The 17,647-nt window shown below is 41.5% G+C and overlaps 2 protein-coding genes and 1 long non-coding RNA gene across 3 annotated transcripts in view; 2 read left to right on the forward strand and 1 right to left on the reverse strand.

Moving 5' to 3' along the window:
* LOC123878311 (zinc finger protein 345-like) overlaps positions 1–17,647 on the forward strand; it is a 349,298-nt gene that overhangs the window by 198,786 nt on the left and 132,865 nt on the right. The gene's annotated exons all lie outside the window — the stretch shown is intronic.
* The window catches only part of LOC123878392 (spectrin beta chain, non-erythrocytic 2), a 117,172-nt gene that overhangs the window by 98,461 nt on the left and 1,064 nt on the right, over positions 1–17,647 (forward strand). Inside the window, exons 64-82 of the mRNA XM_045925589.1 lie at positions 371–545; positions 891–1,070; positions 1,728–1,852; positions 2,325–2,464; positions 3,051–3,199; positions 3,779–3,960; positions 4,610–4,771; positions 5,041–5,189; positions 5,619–5,805; positions 6,105–6,240; positions 6,657–6,833; positions 7,432–7,566; positions 8,080–8,185; positions 8,895–9,061; positions 9,666–9,892; positions 10,458–10,669; positions 11,802–11,877; positions 12,369–12,460; positions 13,669–14,202. Of these exons, the coding sequence (XP_045781545.1) occupies positions 371–545; positions 891–1,070; positions 1,728–1,852; positions 2,325–2,464; positions 3,051–3,199; positions 3,779–3,960; positions 4,610–4,771; positions 5,041–5,189; positions 5,619–5,805; positions 6,105–6,240; positions 6,657–6,833; positions 7,432–7,566; positions 8,080–8,185; positions 8,895–9,061; positions 9,666–9,892; positions 10,458–10,669; positions 11,802–11,877; positions 12,369–12,460; positions 13,669–14,202 (3,311 nt within the window). The remainder of the gene's footprint in view (positions 1–370; positions 546–890; positions 1,071–1,727; positions 1,853–2,324; positions 2,465–3,050; positions 3,200–3,778; positions 3,961–4,609; positions 4,772–5,040; positions 5,190–5,618; positions 5,806–6,104; positions 6,241–6,656; positions 6,834–7,431; positions 7,567–8,079; positions 8,186–8,894; positions 9,062–9,665; positions 9,893–10,457; positions 10,670–11,801; positions 11,878–12,368; positions 12,461–13,668; positions 14,203–17,647) is intronic.
* LOC123878412 lies at positions 3,227–15,356 on the reverse strand. Its single transcript, XR_006798826.1, has 3 exons — positions 15,256–15,356; positions 13,113–13,118; positions 3,227–3,268 (listed from the first exon to the last, which is right to left on the reverse strand). It is a non-coding gene; the product is annotated as an uncharacterized LOC123878412 (long non-coding RNA).

The raw sequence follows: 17,647 nt of genomic DNA on the forward strand, positions 1-17,647 counted from the left end.
TAAGAGGTTAAAATAGGGGTTTGAAGTTTAGTACTCCACGCGGATGAAGACGTGGGCATAAGCTAGTCAAATAATATACATCACATACGTTCCTCATACGTCTTTGTATTTATGTTTCTGACTTGTGTATGGGTGGTTGCCTGGAACTTGGAAGAGTTTTTTTTTTTTTTTCACTGTTGATTGTTGTTGTTGTTGGTTGTTGTTGTGGGGTTGTTTTGTTGTTGTAGTTGATCACTAGGTAGCGATATGGTCGCCAAATTGTACCTACCTGCCTATATTTGTTTTGCTTTGTATGTGTTTTTCTGTATTAATTTTGTGGTGTACAATAAAAGTATATTTATTTATTCATTCATTTATTCATTGTCACCAGAGAGTCGACAATAAACGCGGTGTGCAACCGCGCGACAACTCTCACTAGACGCGGACACTTCGCTGGAAACGAGCTGGAGGCGCGCTCTAGAGACCTGAGACTCGCTCTACGGACACTCTTGGATAGAGCAACGGCTAGAACAGCAGCGTTGCGGGAACGATGCGAACTTTTGCAGGTATGACATGTACGATCTGAAAAACATTGCTGTATATGGTGACCAGATAGTAAACAGAACAATACGCAATTGCATCACAACACTCAATATGCCATACACAATCAGACAATCATCGTTCGTTCTTTATTCTGAGGGGTTAGACAATTCAAGCAGTCAATGTCTGAATATGAATTTGAAAGCGAAGGTTAAAAACTAGTTCTTTCAATCTTGGGATGTTCAATAAACTTGAATAGGATAGATAATTAATAATTTACTTAGATAAAGATGTTTGAATCTATAAAAATATCCATTTTCCATTTTATGAAACTGGTTGAAGGTTGCTAATTTCATAGTAATTGTTCCCAGTTGCTGAACGAGATCTGGGAAGCAGAAGCCTGGTTGGCGGAAAGACGCGTGGCTCTGACCGGCGCTGAAGCGGGTCGTGACGAGGAGTCGGTTCTGGCGCTCATGAGGAGGCTGGAAGCTCAGCAGAGGGAGCTGACTGCCTTCCTGCCCACACTTACCAAGTTGGATAAAGCTTTGCAGGTAATTTTGTCGCTGCCAATCTACCACAGCTCAACATAGGTTTCTTTCGACGACATCCCTGGTGTAGTGGTCGTATAAATGGGAGGTTCCGGGTTTGGTTCCCGACAGCGGCAATTTGGGAAGCAGAAGCCCGATGGTCGGAAAGACGCGTGGGTCATGACGAGGAGTCGGTGCTGGCGCTCATGAGAAGGTTGGAAGCTCAGCAGAGGGAGCTGACTGCCTTCCTGCCAACACTCACCAAGTTGGATAAAGCTTTGCAGGTGATTTTGTCGTCAGTCAGTCAGTCCACTACTGAACACAGATCTCTTCTAGAGACAATCTCCCTGGTGTAGTGGTGAGAGCTGTCTTATTAGCGGGAGGTCCCGGGTTCGATTCACGGCAGGTACAGTTTGGGAATTTATAATTTCTAAATTGTCTCTGGTCTGGTGGGAGGCTACGGCCGTGGCTAGTTACCACCCTTCCCACAAAGCCGTGCCACCAAGCGATTTAGCGTTCCGATACGATCGATACAGAAATCGATCAGATGTATGAATTTAATGAAACTGCCATATCCAAGTTTGTTTGCTAACTGCAAGTCAACTGCTAGCTAACATTTGCATCATCGCTTACCATCAAGTGAGATCGCAGTCTAAGGTCAATATGTTTTATTTGGTGCAGGAGCGAGCTTCAGAGGACGAGCAAGTGAGCAAGAAACTGGAGGAGCTTAAAGCGTCCTACGAAGAGATGAAGCTTCTGTCCGCAAAACGCCAGCAGCGGTTGCAACAGAGCTTGAAGTATTTCAAGTGAGTTCCTCTTAAGGTGTATTGATACCATCAGTACCAACTCCTTCCATTTGATCGGATCCAAAGACGTAGTTTTCTTTGGTATAATGCCCACTTAGATATGGTGCTTTTCTTTTTTCTTCGGGGGAGAAAATAATCCCTATGGACTGGCAAGGTGTGTCCGACTTGCACGGACTAAAATAACCTCCCAATGTCGTCCAAGGTGAGCACGGAACTGCGTGGCATTGCTTCGTGCTGACCTCCCAAATCTCGATCTTCTTCTTTTCTTCTCTTTCCCTCTCTTCTCTTCTAATCATTATAGCCCTCAGCATTTCCCTATATCGCTGCCAGGCGTCTTCGCTCGACAGCATGCGCGGTGAAAGGTATGGTGCTCCTCTAAAAAAGTAAAACGCTTTGTAAGATTTTACCAGGCCATCCATATTAAAGACCCAACAACTTGATATCTCTTTTTTACTTTCGATGTTCTGTCCAGGTTCGTCCAAGAGTGCGAGGAAGTTCAGGAATGGATCAGCGAGCAGATGGCCACGGCTGCCAGCGAGGAGTACGGGCTGGATGTGGAGCATGTGGAGACCTTGCAGCAGGCCTTCGACAACTTCCTCACGCAGCTGCATGGTGAGTCCAGCTTCTATACTCATTCTAGGAGTTTGGAGAGGAAGGTATTTTTTTTTTGGATTTCTCGAGCTGGCATGTAGAACATCAGCATCTTTCCCAAAAAGTTGAAACGGGTAGTGAAAGAAGTCTATTTTAAAGTTGTGGTTCGTAATTCCTTTTCCTCATAACCAAGAGTGTGAAAAGATCAGTAATTGATCAGCTAGTAACCACAGCTGCTAGCGAGGAGTATGGCCTAGAAAAGGAGCATGTGACCTTGCATCTGGCCTTCGACAATTTCCTCACGCATCTGCATAGTGCTTGTTACATTTATGCATTAGAGCGGGTAGTAGCAGATTATAAGCATCCGAGTCTCTCTCCTGGCATAGTCTGTAGATGTCTGTGCCCTACAGCTTAAGGTTGTATATGTGTCCACATTATTTAGTCCATAATGACCCGAATGCATGGAATGCATAGGTATTTTCTACTTAGCGCCAGAACCTCAGAGGCTACCATCTTGTTGAAAGATTCGACCAGCCCTTTCGAGTGATTTAACCCTGGCAAGTTTTAAAGGATTGTAGCTAAACAATTTTACCAAATTGTTTTTCAGCCAACGAGGGCCGCATAGAGGCAGTCTGCGAAGCGGGCAACGTGCTGCTAGAAGAGAACACGCCAGAAGCAGACAGAGTCAAGCAGAGGATAGAGGATATCCGCGGACTATGGGATGACCTCAAGGAGTTGGCTATAGCAAGACAAGAGGTATACACTTTTTCGACACAGTTTAGCACAGTTCATGACAGTAGTGAAGCTTGTAACAAAACGTCGAGGCTTTACTTACACTGGCAGGCGTCAAATGTTACCTACATTTGACGCTAGGTAGGCTATGAAACGGCTAGGTGTTTTTGATTTCTCGTTCGTTACCCCTAGCATTTGACAGATGTCAATTCAGGATCCAACCGAGATTACCGTGACTGTAGTTAGTCTATATCACTTTTTGGTTTTCTTGTCTTTGGTATAGTCTTTTAAGGAATTTCTTGATCTTATGAAAGCTCTAAAAGGTTTTAATTTTCTGATTCATATACTAATATAATCACACTATCACACTAATATTATAATGGGGAAAGTTTGTATGTGTGTGTGTGTGTGTGTGTGTGTGTATGTTTGTTACTCCTTCACGCAAAAACTACTCGACCAATTTGGCTGAAATTCGGAATGGAGATAGATAATATCCTGGATTAGCACATAGACTACTTTTTATCCCGGAAAAGACGAACTAGACTAAGCATAACATAACTATATCTTTGTGGCTAAAGGCATAAAGTATGATTCCTTCACCAGGCATTGGCTGGAGCACGCCAAGTCCACGAGTTTGACCGCTCCGCAGAAGAAACCCTCGCGTGGGTGGCTGAGAAGGAGGCAGCGTTGCAGTTGCTCCGGGCTTTGCACCAGCTGAGGGCGCTGCGAGCTGATCTCAAGGCTATACGCGACCAGCATCAGCATCTGACCCAGGAGGCAGAGAGGTAAGGAACTGCTCCCTACTTCTCGCTGAGAAGGAGGCATCGAACTGCTGTGAATACTGGTTCCACAATTTGAAGGGAGAAATCAATTTGCACCAATCAGGCATTTAGGTGACATCCGTCATAAAAGAACAGGCCAGCATAATAATTGGCAATGGTAGAATCATAGTGATCCAAGCGACATTTTTAAATGCGTTTGGACGTGTTATTAATTGCGTTACTATTGGACATGTTATTAATTGCGTTATTATTGGACATATTATTAATTGTCTTAATATTGGACATGTTATTAATTGCGTTATTATTGGACATGTTATTAATTGCCTTAATATTGGACATGTTAATCGCGTTATTAACGGACATGTTATTAATTGCCTTAATATTGGACATGTTATTAAATGCGTTATTATTGGACATGTTATTAAATGCGTTATTAAGTCCATTATTATTGAACATGTTATTAAGTCTATAATGATAAGTTGGGAATTTCTCAAGGAAAATTTATTCAGTACCACTTGGATATGAGTGGAATGGGAAATTGTGTTGTTGCGCCTTGCGTCAAAATATTACTTGAATCACTGCTACTACCCTCGCCAATTTTTCGTGTTTTAAAATATTGTACCATAAACATATTCTTTTTTTAATCCAACAGGTTGGGTGCAGCCTTCCCAGATGCAAAGGAGCACGTTCTAGCAAAACTGGAAGACGTGACGGATTCTCTAGCGGCCTTAGAAGAAAGAGCAGCACATAACGAACATCAGCTCGAACTGGCAGACCAGCTGCAAGCCTACTTCGACAAGTACCAGGAACTCACGTGAGTACCAGGGTTATGGATTAATATTTTACGAAAATTTAAAACATCCACTATTTTTTTTTAAAGAATATTAGCCATACTTATCATGACTAATACATACTCCCCTTTCCCCTCCAATTAAGGGTAAAGCTTGTGCCAGTGGGTACGACAAAAGTGCAACGGGTGGGTTCGAACCGCCGACCTTTCGGAATTCTCTCTGTTCCTCAACCGTTGAGCTATCGAGGCTCTGATTATTGATATTATATGTTGTATGTTAATATGTTTTCCAGGGCGTGGACCAACGAGACCCTGGCGCGGGTGACGGCGCCAGACCTGAGCGCGGACGTGGCGGCGGCGGAGCGGCTGGTGGCACGCCACCGAGACATCGCCGCCGAGATGGACGCCAAGGACGAGAGCTTCCAGACCTTCTACGCTGATGGTGACTACTTTTTTTAAAAAAGAGAAACTGCTTTAGCTGCGTCAAGAGACGGTAGCACAAATTACGGCGATGTACCTGCGCAGAAATATCCTTGAGATATTATATGGAATCCAGATAATTCCTACCTGGTACTTACGTTTATAATGAGAAAATAAAGTGCTACTGCCTTCAACCACGCTGCGACGCGCCATTAATCGAACAAAAATGGAAACGGAAATATGTTCCGACTTAGCGATAAGTCGGAACATACGAAAAACGGAAGGCTACACTCAACAAATAGATTCCAGATAATATCGATGACTGAACAAATAATAGTTTTTGATTTATCGTGGAAAATGTCGGAAAAAATACCCAAGTACGGAACCCTCGGTGCGCGAGTCTGACTCGCACTTGACCGGGTTTTTCTAAAAACGTTCCATTTTTCCTCAGGAGAGAAACTGGTCCGGGAAGGTCACTTCATGTCCCAAGAGGTAGAGACCCGCATATCCACGCTGAGGTCCCGGCGCGCCACTTTGGACGGCGTGTGGAAAGCGCGCGCCCGCATCTACGAGCATCATCTCGACGCTCTTCTGTTCCTGCGGGATGCTGAGGCGCTGGACCAATGGATCACTAGCAGGTATTTTTTGGCGTATTGTCTTTCCCTTCCACTTTCTCTCTTTCCCTCTCCCCCCCGGCCCCCTATCTCTCTATATTCCAAAATTCGTTAAATCCACATTCGCTGTTAGTTTTTAGTTTGCTAACCATCTAAAATTATCGATTTAACTAAAAAAGTACGTCAAATTACGTCAAATGTTGTGACGTCACATCTGTGTATTTCATACAAGCTCCCATAATAAGCGATCGTTTTGGCGTTTGACCTCATGGTTTGGCTCATTTGACCAGTAGTCATCATCCCTATTCTCTTCAACTCCTCAGAGTGCCGCTGGTCCGCGACGGCAAGTACGGCGAGAGCTTGGCACAGACGGAGGAGCTGATCAACAGGCACCGCGACCTGGAAGAAACCATCGACGCGCAGAAAGAGAAGTTCCTCGCGCTCAGGAGAATCACCCTGGTGAGTGCTATATCCACCAATTTACTAATGTAATACAGCGGACCCCAGGTAATCCGGCCCCTGTCAATCCGGCACCCCCTGTAATCCGACATGTCTATTATTACTGAATTTACTAAATTTGTCATACATAGTGAAGTATGATTTGTACTTCAGAGTATGTATGACGTATAGAATCTTATCATTGGATTTGTAATTTGTCGGATTACAAGGTACTCTTTTGTAAAAAAAATCGGACTATAGGGGGTCTTAGGCAGTACTCTATAATCCGACAAATTCGATAGTCCGACATTGACCTGCAAAACGTTTGTCGGATTACCGGGGGTCCACTATATGTACGAATTGTCAGTTTTAACACAGCATATTCACATTAGCTGTAACATGAAATTGCAACTAATAAAAATAATATCTATGTTCAGATCGAGAGATCATTCAAAGAGCAGAGGGACGAAGAAGAAGCGGCGCGCAAAAAACACGCAGAGCGGCAAGAAGTGGAGAGACTGCAGCAGGTCAAGAGGAGAGAGATGGAGAGGATCACGGAAGAGAGGAGAAGAGAGAATGAGCTGCAGGAGCAACAGCAGATGCAAGGGATGCAGGTATGTTATTATCGTCTATGGGTGATATCATCATCATTAGATGTGGATAGACTCCAGGGAGTGAAGAGAAAGGTGGAGAGGATCGCGGAAGAGAGGAGAGGAGAGAACGAAATGCAGGGGATGCAGGTTCGATACTTCGTTTTTTACCCGACTACGGCAAAGCCAAAAGGAAGGGTATGTATGTATGTTTGTATCTAGATTCTGTGTGTTCCACCGTAGTGCGTGAACTACTGAGCCGATTTTGATGAATGAGATGTCAATTGGTTCGTTGTAAAGGTCCGGGTGACATGGACTATATTTTATACGAAAAAATTTACTTAACGGATGTTACATCAAAAAAAGTGGGGTCCCCAAAATTTTTTTGCTATTGTATCGAGCAGGATGTCAAATGAAAGAGGAAAAATTTTGAATTCATAAATATAAATGTACTACAGCATTAATATATACCAAGCGACAGAAAAACAATTTTACTATAATATTTCAGCGTTTATTAAGACGATCGTGGTCGGGTTTTAGTTTTCAACTTTATCTTGTTTCTTGTTTTCTAATTAAAGTATTCTATCTATCTTTCTATCTATCTATCTATTTGGTGTTGTAGGTGGAGCGTCAACTAAGTACTGGCGGAGTGAGCAGCATAGCGACCGCGGCGTCTGAAGAGGCCCTCAGCCCGGCGCCGCAGTTCGAACGCCTCCCCAAGCCGGAGCCTAATGTCAAACGTGCAGAAAGCATGAGCGTAAGTTATCCATATTATGCAGATGCCTCTGACTTAATATTTCGTGTGGATTGAGGGTTTTTTACTAAATCCCGTGATTTAAATAAAATATCCATGTAAAAAATCACGTCGGTCCGTTGCGGCGTGATTGAAAGACAAACCAATCACTACCCATATTATAAATGCGAAAATGTGTTTGTTTGTTGGTTTACCTTCAAAACACGCCTAAATGGAGCAACAGATGGGCCTGATATTTTGCATGGATATAATTTAAAGACCTGCAGAACCACATAGGCTACTTTTTATTTTGAGCTCTTTGATTTTCTAGGATAAAAGTAATTCAAAATTTCAGCCAAATACGGCCAGTAGTTTTTAGGTGATAGAGTAATACACGCACGCACACACACATACACGCACGCACGTACACACACACGTACGCGCGCACGCACTCATACACACACACGCACCCACACAAACTTTTGTAATGAATAATTAGTATAATGGGTATAACAGATGAGTTGTTTGTTCAACCAGGTGGTGAAGACGCCGAAACGCACGCCGTCGTTCACGACGCGGCGCCGCACGCAGAGCTTCCGCAGACATCGCCGACCCGACGACTTGCCGCCCGTTGAGATTGAAGGTAAACAGTACATTACAGTCCAGGCCAGAAATAAAACTATTGCCGGCCGAGTAATATTTGAAGGACGAGGCGAAAGCCAGGACTTTTTAAGTGATTTTGAAAGGACGAAGCGCCAGCTGAGTCCTTTTAATCTAAACGAGTTCGTTAAACGCCATTTCGGCAGATACTTGTATAGTATTTTTCTCCCATTTGCGATGAAAAAATATAAAACTTAAATAAATATTAGAAATAAACACCACCTTCCAATTCAAAGTACACTATTTTTTTTAATCTATTTTCGTTTTTTACCCGACTGCGGCAAAACCAAAAGGAAGGTTTATGATTTTAGCAGTCTATGTATGTATGTATGTATGTTTCTATCCAGATTCTGTGTATTCCACCGTAGCGCCTAAATTACTGGGCCGATTTTGATGAATGAGATGTCAATCGATTCGTCGTAAAGATCCGGGTGACATAGGCTACATTTTATACGAAAAAAATTTACCTAACGGATGTTACATGAAAAAATCTCCAAAATTCTTTTTTGCTTTTGTATCGAGTGGGGTGTCAAATGAAAGAGGAGAAAATTCTGAGTTCATAAATGGAAATGTACTACAATATTAAAATAAACCAAGTGACGGAAAAACAGTTTTACTATAGTATTTCAGTGTTTATTAAGACGATCGCAGTCGGGTTTAAGTTTTTGAACTTTCTCTTGTTTTCCTATCAGGTTACTTGGAGCGCAAGCAAGAGGCGGGTTGCGGCGGCAAAAGAGCAACCGTGCGCTCGTGGCGGGTGTACTACTCTGTCCTGTGCGGGCAGCTGCTTTGTTTCTTCCGCGACGAACAGGACTTCGCTGCGTCCAAGGCCGCGGCACCTCCGGTCGCCATATTGAACGTGAGTAGTGTGGTTGCCAGGTTGCCTGGAGTAAACAAGAGAAGGTTGCGGAGGCAAATAAGCGACCGTGCGCTCTTTGCGTGTGTACTACTCTGTTCAATGTGGACAGTTAGTTTGTTTCTTCCGCGATGAACAGTCGCCATATTGAACGTGAGTAGAGTGGTTGCCAGGTTGCCTGGAGTAAACAAGAGGCGGGTTGCGGGGGTTAGTGCAGGGGGCTGTTCAGTGCAGTGCTAGCTTATTTGTTATGTAGCGTAATGAGTTTATCTTAACTATAAAGCTAGCTAGCATTATCATGCCCGCATGGAATGGTGGCAAGAATACTGGCTGCATTTCTGCGCTGAACAGCCTGGCTGATCCTTTGCGCAAAAAATGAACTAGCCCTTCTATCGCCATATGAGGTTATTAATTGCGGTGAAATGTCTTTTAAAAATTTTGTAGTAGATTCAGTGGCCCCAGGGTCTCCAGAGGCATACTTGCGCCACTTACCGGTTTCAGCAATTTCTTTGCGATCCCTTGCACTCTTTTGATTTCAAAATGATATCATATAGTCAGCCCTTAGCCGCTCATTTTGCACCCTTAACTATGGTTGTATGTTCGGCAGGCGCGCTGTGAGGCGGCGGGCGACTACACAAAACGCGCGCACGTGTTCCGTCTATCGTGCGCAGACGGCGCTGAGTACCTGTTCGCGTGCAACTCGCGCGCGCTCATGAGCGACTGGGTCGCCAAGCTGCGCTTCCACGCCGCTCTGCCGCCGCAGCTGCAGCTGACGCCCTACACCGCGCCGCCCGCGGGCGACTCGCCCACCGCCGACATACGCAGGCGACTACAGTAAGTGTATTTGAGATTTGCGCTCGCTTCGCTCGTGTTACTTCTTAGCAGACTTTCTAAGAATTGGTTTTCGATTCAGCGTGATTTTTAGGGTTCCGTACCTCAAAAGGAAAAACGGAACCCTTATAGGATCACTCTGTTGTCTGTTTGTCCGTCTATCGTGTCTGTTAAGAAAACCTATAGGGTCCTTCCCGTCGACCTAGAATCATCGAAGGCAGGTAGGTAGGTCTTATAGCGGAAGTAAAGGAAAAAATCCAAAAACTGAATCTGTGATTACATCACAAAAAAATGTGTTCATGAAAAAATAATTAATATTTTCGATTTTCAAAGTAAGATAACTATACCAAGTGGGGTATCATATGAAAGGGCTTTACCTGTATATTCTAAGACAGGTTTTCATTTATTTTTACGCATAATAGTTTTTGATCCATCGTGCAAAAGTACCCATTTACGGAACCCTCGGTGCATGAGTCTGACTCGCACTAGTCTTTTATATATCAAGTCATTTTTGACCCTAAATCCCCTGCAATATGTACCTACCAATTTTTTTTTCTGTACTATCTAGGAACGCGTCTTCGTCATCGTCGGGTGCGTCATCCCCAGAGCCGCAACAGAGGGCGCGCACGCAAGCCGAGATCCTCCAGGAGCACCGCAACAGCCAACGCGCGAGCGCAACTCCCGAACGCACCACCTACGTGACCGCGAGTTCTGACCGCAACAGTCAGCCGAGGTCTTCTCCGGAGAAGAGTCAGCGAACATCTGCTGAAAGGAATATTGGTGAGCCATTGCCACGAAGTCTTCTTAGGAATTTCTTCTCTCTTTTTTCTTTCCTTCCCAAGCACAATCCAGCTAGAAATATAGATGAGTTACCCTCAATGACTCCTGAAATCTTCCAGAATCCTTTTGCTACCTTCCTTGAGGTCCTAGAATCTTCCACAATAGTCAGCCGAGGTCGTCTCCTGAGAAGAGTCAGCGAACATCTGCTGAAAGGAATATTGGTGAGTCATTGCCAAAAAGTCTTCTTAGGAATTTCTTCTCTCTTTTTTCTTTCCTTCCCAAGCACAATCCAGCTAGAAATATAGATGAGTTACCCTCAATGACTCCTGAAATCTTCCAGAATCCTTTTGCTACCTTCCTTGAGGTCCTAGAATCTTCCACAATAGTCAGCCGAGGTCGTCTCCTGAGAAGAGTCAGCGAACATCTGCTGAAAGGAATATTGGTGAGTCATTGCCAAAAAGTCTTCTTAGGAATTTCTTCTCTCTTTTTTCTTTCCTTCCCAAGCACAATCCAGCTAGAAATATAGATGAGTTACCCTCAATGACTCCTGAAATCTTCCAGAATCCTTTTGCTACCTTCCTTGAGGTCCTAGAATCTTCCACAATAGTCAGCCGAGGTCGTCTCCTGAGAAGAGTCAGCGAACATCTGCTGAAAGGAATATTGGTGAGTCATTGCCAAAAAGTCTTCTTAGGAATTTCTTCTCTCTTTTTTCTTTCCTTCCCAAACACAAGCCTGCTAGAAATATAGGTGAGTTACCATCAATGACTCCTGAAATCTTCCAGAATCCTTTTGCTACCTTCCTTGAGGTCCTAGAATCTTCCACAATAGTCAGCCGAGGTCGTCTCCTGAGAAGAATCAGCGAACATCTGCTGAAAGGAATATTGGTGAGCCATTGCCACAAAGCCTTCTCAGAATTTTCTTCTCTCTCCTTTCTTTCCTTCCCAAGCATAAGCCAGCTAGCTGCTAGGAACATGCCTCAGTTGAGAGAAATAATGTGAGTTATTGTCATAATGGCCACGAAGTCTTCCAGATTCTTATTGCCATATCTTCTTAGAAGTCCTAGAATATTCCACAACTGTCAGTCAAGATCGTCTTTTGCTTATAAATCTTCTTTTTGTTTGTCTCCTTCTAGAATCTTCTGTCCTGCCGTCGTTGCCGCCGCGACAGCCGCAGCCGGTGTCAGAAGATGGCTCCGACGTGTTACTTAGGTATGCGCATTCTTTTTAACCGACTTCGAAAAACCGACCAACTGCGAGTCAAACTCGCGCACCGAGGGTTCAGTACTCCGGTATTTTCTGTCATTTTGCACTATAAATCAAAAATTGTAATTTATAAAAATAAATTAAAACCTGTTAAAGAATGTACAGATAAAACTCTTTCATATGATACCCCACTTGGTATAAGTTATCTTACTTTTAAAATTGAAAATACTAATATTATCATTTGTTCATGAACACAATTAAATTTTTTTGTGTGCTGTAATCAGAAATTAACAGTTTTCGAATTTTTTTTACTTGTGCTATTAAGTCCTACCTACCTGCCAAATTTCATGATTCTAGGTTAACGGGAAGTAGCCCTATAGGTTTTCTTTCACGTCAGACAGACAACAAAGTGATCCTATAAAGGTTCCGTTTTTCCTTTTTACGTACGGAACTCTAAAAAGGTACGGAACCCTAAAAAAAATGAGTTTATTTTCCAGAAATTCGGAACAATCCTCTCACACTTGGGGTCGCTCCAGGTTCTCCAACGGTCGAGACATCAACCAGGAGTTCATCAAGTCACAGAGAGAGGGTGAGTTGGATACTACGCAATGACTACATTTTTCATATAACCTATAAATAAGTTTCTTGAAGTCTACCTATACTCTAGCCACGGAAATCACACTAATATTATAAAGGAGAAAGTTTGTATGTATGTGTGTGTGTGTGTGTATGTTTGTTACTCCTTCACGCAAAAACTACTGGACGGATTGGGCTGAAATTTAGAATGGAGATAGATTCCCTGGATTAGCACATAGGCTACTTTTTATCCCGGAAAATCAAAGAGTTCCCACGGGAATTTTAAAAAACCTACATCCACGCGAACGAAGTCGCGGGTATCAGCTAGTAAGTTAGTATAGGGCTCTCTCTGTTATGTAATCCCAAAGACAAAAAACTCGGTGGGTGTCAACAATTTTTGTGACCAACCCAATCACAAACGAACCTATGTTTTTCGTACTACTATTAGAGAATCTTATTTTTCAAAAAATATTCAAAACTAGCCGATGCCCGCATGGATTTAGGTTTTTCGAAATCCCGTGGGAACTTTTTGATTTTCCGGGATAAAAAGTAGCCTATGTGCTAATCCAGGATAATATCTATCTCCATTCCAAATTTCAGCCAAATCCGTCAAGTAGTATTTGCGTGAAGGAGTAACAAACATACACACACACATACACACATACTTTCGCCTATATAATATTAGTGTGATTCAATTCGAAAACATAGGTTCCTTTTTGACTGGTTGGTGATTCAATATGGTCGACGCCCGAGTTTTCGTCTCTGTCATTTGTATGGGATTACGTAACAGAGAGCACTATACTAACTTCTCTCCGTGGATAGAGTATAGAAAGTCACAAAATGAATTCTAATAATGAATTAATCGTTCTTTCTTAAAATTTCCATTCAGGGTATTTTTGGAAAAGATTATAGCATTTGGATTTTTTTTTAATATTTGTCTTGCTTACGTGACGTCACAGCTCAAATGTGCTTATTGTACTGTTTTATATATTTATGTATATTCGTATGTCTAATATTTTAATTATATTATAAAAACCAATATAACTTAAGAGATTTAAAAAATACACAAAAAAATATGTTTTTACTTCTCTCTATACCTATTTATTTGTTTAGTATTATTTATATTTAAAAAATTATTTATAACATACATTAGTTTTATTTTCTAGTATCATAATTATCTATAAATTAATCCTAATTAGTTTTAAAATACCTTGAAAACAGACAACGGAAGTCCACCTTTGCCTCTAATGGAGCCTTCGGACAGACCACCAGCCATTCCCGAAAGAGGCCCAAACATACCGGAAAGAGGTCCTAATGTACCCGACAGAGGTCCTAATATACCAGAAAGAGGCCCTCACATACCAGACAGGAACTTTAATATACCAGAAAGAGGCCCAAATATACTTGATAGAGGTCCGAATATTTCTGAAAGAGGCCACAATATACTGGACAGAGGTTCGAATATTTCTGAAAGAGGCCATAATATACCAGACAGAGGCCTCAATACAAATAACAATAGTGACAGGAGTTCGTCCGAAAGATCAGTCGGTGGAGGCGAAAAATCGGTGACTGCGCTAGTAAACAGTTACCAGCAGCGGATGTCGAGGAGTTACCATGAGAAGGTGGATCCGAGGAGTTCGGTGGTTGTGGATCCCAGGAGTTCCGTGGGCTCCGGGGGGTGGTCGGGGTACGAGAGGCAGAACAACAACTGGCAAACGGAGAGCACCTCGCATTTCTACACGGCCAGTGATCTTGGTCAGTTGATGAGTGATGGATCTTAGATATTTCTTAACCAGTGGCGTAGGGTAGTCAAAAAATAATTATTCTCGGAAGTTTTGAGTTTTACTCTACACTTTGTATTCAAAAAACAGGACAAGTGTGAATCGGATTCACACACGAAGGGCTCCGTACAATCGTACAGGAAATATTTAACACTTTTTAGGGTTAGGGTCGCTGTAGAAACGGCATTCCCAATTTCCATTCAGTTAAAATTAGATAAAACTCACTCGGTTTTCGGGCAAGCGGGCCTGCCCGCGAAATTCAATTTTTATTTGGTTTTTCACAATTTGTAAACTAATACGACAAAGTAGGCTTATGGCATTCTATTTGCGACAATAACAGTACCATCCCCACCTATTTATATAAAAATCTTTACTTGAAAGGGTCCAGTTTAAGAAATTAGCTCTAGTATCGACTGTAACTCACAAATTAGTCGATACTAGAGCTAATTTCTTAAACTGGACCTTATCACGTAAAGATTTTTATATAAACACGTGGAAATGACACTGCCATTGTCGTAATTAGTATGCCTAATTATAAGCCTACGCTGTCTTATTAGTTACAAATTGCGAAAAACCAAATTAAATTTGAATTTTGCGGGCAGGCCCGTCGCTTCCACCTTAACATTTTCAACATTCTCTGAAATTGAGGAGATTTTATTGCCTGGCAGTCTTTGTGCTACAACTACGCCCCTCTGTCAATGTCATTCAAGTGCCAAAAGATCCTTGTCGGACTGTATATGGGCTGTATCTTGATCTCTATACACACGCGGCACCCCTTTAAGTTTAGAGCCCTCCCCAGTCAGTTTTAACAAAAAAAAAACCCTCCAAAAAGGCAGAGCACGCCCGCCAGCCAACACCAACATAGACGAAGTCCTCTATGGACTGTATGGACACGCCACGTTACGCCACTGGTCAAAGTAGCCATGTCCCGTGATTGATTTTAATATGTACTAGAAGGTGGTTGGTTGAAATTGTAGATTTGAATACAAAATGGGTGTTACAGTAGTCTTTTGGTTCAAGGAAATACTATACTTTCTTAAATAAGTGCGAAATCCCGGCCAGCGTTTTTTGCAATTTAGTAATAACTACAAAAATCGGTCAAGTATGAGTTGGACTCGCACGCGAAGGGTTCCGTACCATCGTACGAGTAATGACACTTTTTAATTTTTTGTTGTGCAAGTTTACGGTTTTCAGAGTTTTCCCTTTACTTGTGCTATAAGACTTTGCTACTTGCCAAATTTCATGGTTCTAGGTCAACGGGAAGTACCGTATTTAATAGGTTTTGACTTCCTTTTTTTTTATTTACTGACTAGCGCAGACATACAACGAAACGAAGTGATCCTAGAAGGGTTCCTTTTTTTTCCTGAAGTGATACGGAACCCTGAAAAATCTGTCGATATTTCTGTCGGAATTTCGCACTTATGCAGGAAAATTACTGTGCTTTTAGCTTACTATCTATACGACTGTAACGGTCTTAAGTTGCCTTCAAACTACGGAAATATAATATAACATATAAATATCGCTCACCCTGCTTTGAAGCGACATTTCAAAGTAGGGTGAGCGATATTTATATATTATATTATATTTCCGTAGTTTGAAGGCAACTTTAGTGAAAATTTTATATGTTTACAATTTTATGTTTATCTTATTACACGCTGCTAAGGAAATAGTCACTTACTTTACGTACTACATAAAGTGCAATGTACGTAAATTACTTTACGTAAATACACAGTACAGTATCTACCACTTTTATAATTCACGCCGATGAATGTACCTGCGCAGAAATCTTATTTTGTTAATATATAATGATAAAACAGCGTGAATTTGACCTGCAGCTCGCCCCAGCAGTGCGCGGGACTTCAATTACTTTTGTACATTATATTGTATATCAAATCTTTGAAAAGAGCAACCGCCGAGTTTCTTGCTGGTTCTTTTCGATAGGGAAAGCATTCTGAACCAGTGGTAGACGCTTTTGACGATTCGAAAGTACTTGTAAAAGTTTAATTGAATAAATTTTTTTTGATTTTGAATGGCGCGAAAATAACTCAGCCAATCACAGCGCGCGTCCGTCCGCTATTGGTTGTTGCCTACGCGCCATGTTTTGTACGCGCGAATTATGAGCGAGATAGCACGAGTCTCTGTTGTTTTTGTGTTTAAAATCTTAATGTCAAGCAATAAGGTCTATATTTCTTTGGCGTACATTCGGTTTTAGTCGGCGTCAGGTAGCGCTTTCCAGCGCAAAAGAATTTTGCCAATACGAACTATAAAAGTGGTAGCAATTAAGCAAATGTAGGTCATCTATACAACTTGCAATTTTTTTTTTTATTTTATGTAGTTACTGGTTAATCTTTTTTAGTAAATAAATAAATAATAGTTGTAAAAATAGTGTGCATGTAAATAAAAAGGCGTGTTTCTTTTTATTCTTAGGATTCAAGTAGCTTGTAGAAAAATTGTGTATATTACTTTTTTTTAAATATTAAGTATTTATTGTGTATCTATTTTTACGGTTTGGTTTAAGGTTTTCTGGATTATTTCTTATGTTTTGTGTGTGTAGCATTGCTTATATATTATTTTCTTTATTTTGTAGTTCGCAGAGAGATGTATTACTAGAGCGTGCAATGTCTTGCAAAATGGCCTTAACTTCAAACTTGACTGGTACACAATGGACAATCACAAACGAAAATACGTTTTCGTATTGAATTTCGATTTTTTTTTATTATAATTTTTTTTTACAATTTTCCATCGTTGGCTCCAGCTTAAACCACGTGGGTTAATATGCTGGAGTCTTATCCTAAGAATAAGAATAAGAAGTGTTTATTTGCTAGAATACCAAATAAGCCATACATAATTATTCTGAATTGACATATTTCTAAATACTATACATACTATACCGACCACCACTCAACAAAAACTCCTTCAGATTTTTTTGCTTTTTTTTCCGTCATGTTCTTCTATTTGGTCCACCACAGTCACTGGAGCTCATTTTAGAAATACATATTTGTGATTGATCGGTGACTCGAAATTTGCCTCTGTCATGTGTACAATAGTACCTACTTTGAATAAATGATTTTGACTTTGACTTTGACTTTATGGAATTACGTAACAGAGAGATCCCTTACTAATTACTCCCCATGGAAATAGTATATTGATGGGATCCTTTTTGACGTCCGATGTATTATGACGTTTGCTGTTCTAGAAGTATTATATCTCTCTGATAGTATAGTCATTAATTGGCAGTAGTATATTTGGACGGGGTTTATTTTATTTATGGTTTACGTAGCTTTTATATTGTGTAATATTTTGTATAAAATAGTCATATAGAAATCACCTAGTATCCTATGTCGATTATTGCATTGTGCCTTGTGCGGCTCTTAAGAGCGGTCACGCACTCATTCGATCCGAGTCCGTGAAAATACGGA

This window comes from Maniola jurtina, chromosome 26 (assembly GCF_905333055.1).
Source record: "Maniola jurtina chromosome 26, ilManJurt1.1, whole genome shotgun sequence".
Taxonomy (NCBI): Eukaryota; Metazoa; Arthropoda; class Insecta; order Lepidoptera; family Nymphalidae; genus Maniola; species Maniola jurtina.